The sequence below is a fragment of the Diadema antillarum genome, unplaced genomic scaffold (genome assembly GCF_040938485.1).
Source record: "Diadema antillarum isolate AM-2024a unplaced genomic scaffold, OU_Dant_1.0 seq00002031_RagTag, whole genome shotgun sequence".
Classification (NCBI taxonomy): domain Eukaryota; kingdom Metazoa; phylum Echinodermata; class Echinoidea; order Diadematoida; family Diadematidae; genus Diadema; species Diadema antillarum.
Window position 1 is genome coordinate 129,968 of NW_027272684.1, and position 6,740 is coordinate 136,707.

Genomic DNA, 6,740 nt, shown 5'->3' on the forward strand with positions numbered 1-6,740 from the left:
TAATACTAATATCGGAATATCGGAAGAGTCTACAAAGAAACTTACCTGGCTGACGCGGTTTGCCGGAATGATGAGTCGTTTTGGAGTATTTTGAGAAAAATAATAAAAGTAGGTAGACCGACTTTTATTCCAGAAGGCTCCAGACTAACTCGGTCTCAGGGAAAACTCGACCCTATTTCAGACAATTTACACACAGTTCATGATCGCCATGTTCATCAGTACTCTATAATATTACGGGTACCAAACGAGGCCTTACTGAGCAGACAGGAAAGTGCGTGCTAATCCTGTACAAAACAAATGGACAGCGCGCGGTCCTCAAGCCTACTAGTACAGCACATCGCCTCAGTTGCTGAGACGCACGGTCTTTGAAGTTTTTGTTGTTGTTTATCAAGCGTCTTTGATTATTTTTAGAGGTGCTTGAGAGGCGCACACCAATTTTGCATGCGCGCCAAAGAGGTTTTTGATGCGCGCGTTGTAACAACTCAGACCATTACTGCGAGTAGCCAGAACGCTACAATGCAGTTTATACAGGCTGCTCCCATATGCATAGTACAACACTGTACAATCCAGAGGGACAACCAATACAACTCATCCCGCCGTCAAGCAAACCAGCAAAGCGAGGCTGAGTTATCCCCAAGTCCAAGTCTAGCCTGACCCCATTCGGGTAAGTTCTGAGACTGAACGTTTTTGGTTAATATTTCCCATTTTCGGCGTTACCCATCGAATATCTTGTTACAGCGTTATTCCGCACATTTCCTAGGCATACATTCACATTTTGGAGCAAAATTTGACAACTTTTGCAGGCGTACCAGAACTTTGTTTGGGCTTTAACACCCAATATACATGTACATTGTACTTTGAAGTAATGGCTAAAAATAACATTAATGTGGGTGTGAGGGCAAAAGTGCAGCAGTCTTAGACCTTGATCTTTGATTATTCAGATACAATAGATTTAAAGTCCATTTGTTCCTACCCTTTCTAACAAATAATATACCATGTAACTGAACATTCTTAATTGTGAAGTTAAAGCTCAAAATGTCATTTCAAACAGATGTTAGGCCACCTTTAACAGGGTGCTACATAACTTTATTTTACCACTTGCCCGGTCGGGAAAGCAGATTTTCAAATTTGCTGTGAAACACTTGCCCGAATAATAATTTTACTTGCCCGAAAAGAAAGTCCAAAATATAAGGAAATAATATAGAAAATCGTGTGTAAGTCAAGGGCTTGATAAAACACTATCACTTGAATAAACAGCACAACAAACTTGGTCTGATCAAGTGTTGCCATTGAAATGTATTGGGGCTTCTTCATGTAAATGTTGGGAAGTTGCTGAAATGATGTGTTGCATCACTAAACAGCCATTATCGTTGGGCTTCTGTATGGTTGACTTTGTGGGTTTGTTGGGGGAATAAGTGAAAAAACGGTGTCTTCAAAACTTTTTTGCTTGCCCAATTCGGGCAAGCATTTGTTCTCATTGTTCAAAAACACTTGCACGAATTTGATTTTCACTTGCCCCAGGCAATCGGGCAAGTGCTTATGTAGCACCCTGCTTCAACCTTAACAGAATTTGTTCAAAATCTGATTACTGTATATATGTCATGGAGCATACATGGTGTTTAATTATGCCTGCAAAACAAGATCTGCGACTTCCAAATCTGTGGGCAGACAGCCTGAAAACACACAATGCCTCTGCACTCTTCAGGCCAAAGCCATTTAAGTCAGGTTTTCACTTTGTATAAAAGAATTTCACAAAAGGAGAAACATTTCCATCATGTACCCATCATTCACATTGCTCTTCGCACAAACAAGTTCTACATGTACAAAGATACGATGTAACCATGGTCACACTAGAAAAAATTGTGTAGTTTAAGACTGCAAAATTTAAGTTCTCAAAGTTTAGCCAGTGTCACCACAAACTTCCTGAAAACTCAGAAATTGAAAAACTTTCCACTCTTATAGGGAAATTTCTCTAACCCTGCCAATCTGCTTGAAGTTCGTGCAGTCTGAGCACTTGTAACTGAAGCTTCATAAGGTTTGTCATGTGACAGGGCCACCACCTGTTTGCGGGCAGTGCCTCCGAAGCACACACTCATCGGGATGTATGTGAGTGCATCATTACGTCACAATCATTAGCTGTCAGACTGTGTACACTTCCTCCTACGTTGTATTATGTTGCACATGTGCTATCCTATCAGCATAATCAGTGTCAGTGACCCAAACTTCAAGAATTGAAACTTCAAGATGCTTGGCTGCCAGTGTGGACAGACAAGCAAACTTCTATGAAGACTTCTTGAAGTTAAACTTTACAATAATGTTTTGCCAATGTGAGCACGTAATCAGAACTTGTAAAATCACTTTTTGGGTGGTTATATAGATTTGTGATCACGTACCACAGCAATGAAATGAGCAAAATTAGCAGTTTCCATATATTTGAGATGCTAATGACATATCATTACATTGCACTTGTGTTATGGGATGTAATCTATTTTGGCATGGTCAATGATTTTGCAAATATCTACTGACTTGCCAAATTCACAAAAATAAAACCTCCATGAATACCCATCTGCCCATAGTCGTGATAGTTCATCTAAATTTACAACAGTAAATCAATTAGACCTTTATTTGACAATAGCAACACTGTATAAATCTAACTGTAGAGGTTCTATGTGAATACTAGTACTACTCATGTACAATTATATGTATTGTGAGTTGATGTCTAACACCACAGTAACAGCATCATCAGGAGGGTTCTATCACCTCCCTCTCTTTGCCCATGAATCGCCATCACTACCATACCGGGGCGACCAGTACAACCTACACTCGCAACGAGTACGTACACCTGCACGGACACTCTTCGCGGCCACACATGACACGTTGGGCATAAATGCAGCCGGTTTCCACTCAATGTATAACGTTCATAGAGTCGAGTGTACCTCGTCTCCGGTTCAAAACCACCCAAACCAACGAACACACGGTTGGAGATTTACACGCAATGCACAGATCGATCGGCGTCTTACCCAGAACAACGTCGGCCACATTTTTCTCTCTTCGTACTCTTCGAATTCATCTTCGAGACTCTGCATCTTGTATTGTCCTTTGTCTGTCATAGAGATAAAATGAACAACAGTGTAGTTTCTTCGCGATTGTGATGGCTACGATAATCCAAAGACACTACCGTTTATTTATTTCACTGGCGCTGCAAAGCGCAAGGGTAAGAGAGGGCTGTCGGTGCGAAGACACGGCTGGCAGACCTCGAGCAGCAGCACTACAGTAATTCTCTTCAGTGTGTGTTCGTCATGATACAGACGACATGGCTTTTCAATCGCACTTCGAACCTCATTATTACGGCGAAACGATTTTCAAGATCGCCGATTTCCTGGAATACCGCTATAGTGCCTCTGTGTGTGGACGTGTGTGTGTGTAGTGGGACCATGCACTGAATTGAACTCCGTGCGATGAAAAGTCCACATGTGCGCATATCAAGCCAACGGAGCTTGATGGCCTATTACACAAACGTGTGTGTGTGTTGTGTGTGTTGAGTAATTGATGTGTGTGGAGAGGCAGGGATGCGATGGTAGATGCGTGTGTATGTGTGTGTGTGGGAGTGTGTGTATCTGTACACCACTGAACTCAGTGTTGTACACGCGAAAGGCCAAACTGCTTGCTCGCGCGAGTGCTCGCGACTTGCGTGCGCATGGCTGGTGGTGCCGCAGTGCGTGGGGGCGCTGCACATGAACTAGTGACAGAGCCCGGCGCCCTTCGTTGACCAGCGTCAAAACCCGTTATTAAACCTTCTTCAATTCATTTCACAAAACATTCACATACTATAGGCTAAACAAACCCTCCGTGGAAACATGTACATAGTATTATTTTGTATATATTTACAAAATTGTAGCAGGTTTATGTATACATAAAATGTTGTTGAACAAAGTCCCAATTTTCTTCTGAATATTTGTTTTATAATTTTCAAAGCTGCGTTGTGTTTTGTAGCTCTGGCTTGCCGGCGGCGGAGATCATGAGATCAAAGCAGGGAAGAATGTTTAAAATGTTTTTGTGACACTTTTGACACAGACAGAGGCATGCATTAATTAGCAAAATGATGAATGTCCATGTGTAGTACATGAAGTTCCATGTTTAAACCATGCCTGACGTCTGTATGTAGAACAGCTCTATCCTACGGTGAATGGGTATATATTGATAAGGAGATCCCGAATTTTATTGCTGCCCATTGTGAGCATCCTTGGACGTGATGTTTGTTCTTATATTCTCGATTTTTTTATCAATCCTCTTGAGATTGGTTGAAAGAGCTGTGAGTGATTATATGCATCGTCAACTACTACAGAATGTTGGCCTGTTCTACATTCTATTGTGAATGTGAATGCGGTGAATGCATTATCCCTCCACAACATCGCATCCTCCACACGACTCCTCGCCTGACACTTTCCCCTTATATTGTTAAAATATTTGATCCAAAATATACAACAAATATACTCTGCCTGATTTCAAGTTTCTGGTTAAAACAATTTAGGCCCGGCCCCTGGTTTATTTCACTAAACTAATGATGTTTAGTGAAATGTCACAGAGCAATTGTGACCGCACAAAGCAATTCTGACATCGCGCACTGCTTCGTACCATCACTTTGAAATGTAACAATTTCTAACAAAACAATTGTGACATCACAAAGCAACAATTCTGACATCGCGCACTATTTCGTACCGTCACTTTGAAATGTAACCATTTCTAACGAAGCAATTGTGACACCACAAAGCAACAATTCTGACATCGCGCACTGCTTCGTATCGTCACTTTGAAATGTAACAATTTCTAACAAAACAATTGTGACATCACAAAGCAACAATTCTGACATCGCGCACTGCTTCGTATACCGTCACTTTGAAATGTACAATTGTGACATCACAAAGCAACAATTCTGACATCGCGCACTGCTTCGTATTGTCACTTTGAAATGTAACAATTTCTAGTAAAAGAATTGTGACCTCACGAAGCGCGCACTGCTTCTTACCGTCACTCTGAAATGTAACAATTGCTGACAAAATCATTGTGACATCACAAAGCAATTCTGACATTGCGCACTGCTTCGGACAGTCACTCTGAAATGTAACAATTTCTGACAAAACAATTGTGACATCACAAAGCAATTCTGACATCGCGCGTTGCTTCGTACCGTCACTGTGAAACGTAACAATTTCTGACAAAACAATTGTGACAATACAAAGCAATTGTGACATCACATAGCAATTCTGACATCACGCCCTACTTCACACGGTCACTGTATCCCTCACAACATCGACCTTCTCGCCTCGCATTTCCCCTTTTGATAACATTTTGAATTTCGAATCTAAGACCACTTCCTCAGGCCACTATCAATTCAAGTACACGCTTACGATATGTGGTCTGATGCATTTTCACCTTATAAACATTCCCTTTTATTAGGCGTCGTTTATCATCGTTGATAATAGATTTGTAAGTTATGTTTGCACTGTATTTTCTTTCGTCCGCAATGTTGACAAATATTATTGATAATGCTATTTTGTATTGAAAATGTTTAAAAAATATTATTCATGATGTTATTTTGAATCGAAATGATGAAAATGCAGAAATAAAACCAATCAAACAAACAAACGAACAAACTAACAAACAAACAAATAGGCCTATATAGGGTACTTTACCTAATTTCGAGTTTCTGGTTAAACTTAAAGTATGGCATTCACTTCGAGGCTGCGCTCCTCAGTAAATAGTACATTCTATTTTTCTATTTTGGATTCAGCTGTGCTTATACTTTTCACCAGAAACTATCAAGGCTAAATATATTTGTATATATTACCCACAAATCAATATTCCCTATGCATTGCATGCAAAATTCGTTGTTGTGTCGGTAGTTGCAGGAGTCCTCTTGCAGACAGACGAATATCATTGCATGTCATCATTGGGTATGCATCATTGGTCCGCGCATCATTACATGCGGTATCATTGTTATGTTTTCGTTACTTGGTTGTGTAAGAATAACAACTGGTCTGGTTGTTGATCGTTTGAACTTTCTTTTTTTTTTTTTGGTCATTTTTGTTTCCTTTGATGTGTGTATGTGGGGTGGGGATGAGTATAGTGATCGTAGTAATGAAATGGTTGGACTAAGGTTCCATGCTTCCTTCGCTTCCCCCCCCCCCCCCAACACTTTCACAACAACAATCGGAGGAGGGGGTGCAGTCGTCCCCACCGCCATGTCCCTTCCATGGCCCTTGATAGATCGATAGGTGTGATAACTACGTACAACCTGTTTAGCTCACTTTTCATAACGTTTGTTTGTTTGTTTGTTTGTTGTCGGAACTTGTCGATGTTGTTTTTGTTGCACCAGTGCTTTGGGTATACAAATTTCTGGAGAAAAAAAAAGAGAACAAAATAAAGAAAACATGTAACGGTTCTTCGTCGTAGTCGTCCGGGTGCGGTGTGTGTGGCGAATGGAAACTGTAATGGCAACACGGTTGGCGCTAGCCGACTGTCACAAGAGGACGCGAATGCAATGAAGCGTGCGTAGGGAATCACCTGACTTGATCAAATCACATGACACTTATCCTCGCTGTCCTTGATCTTCCTCATGAAAGCACGTTGGGATCGAGACGACGTTGGACATCAATATTATCATGCATCCTTTTATGTACATGGCGGGTTATGCTCGCGGCGGCGTCTACCTGCATTGCTGCAATATGCAACTTACTGGT

At 41.1% G+C, this 6,740-nt stretch overlaps 1 protein-coding gene across 2 annotated transcripts in view; it reads right to left on the minus strand.

The window, feature by feature from the left end:
* LOC139713680 (tyrosine-protein phosphatase non-receptor type 1-like) overlaps positions 1-3,211 on the minus strand; it is a 92,017-nt gene extending 88,806 nt beyond the window's left edge. For both annotated transcript variants that reach the window (XM_071625384.1, XM_071625383.1), the window contains exon 1: positions 3,021-3,211. In XM_071625384.1, coding sequence (XP_071481485.1) covers positions 3,021-3,110 — 90 coding nt within the window. In that variant the 5' untranslated portion in view covers positions 3,111-3,211. The remainder of the gene's footprint in view (positions 1-3,020) is intronic.
* Positions 3,212-6,740: the final 3,529 nt, after the last annotated feature.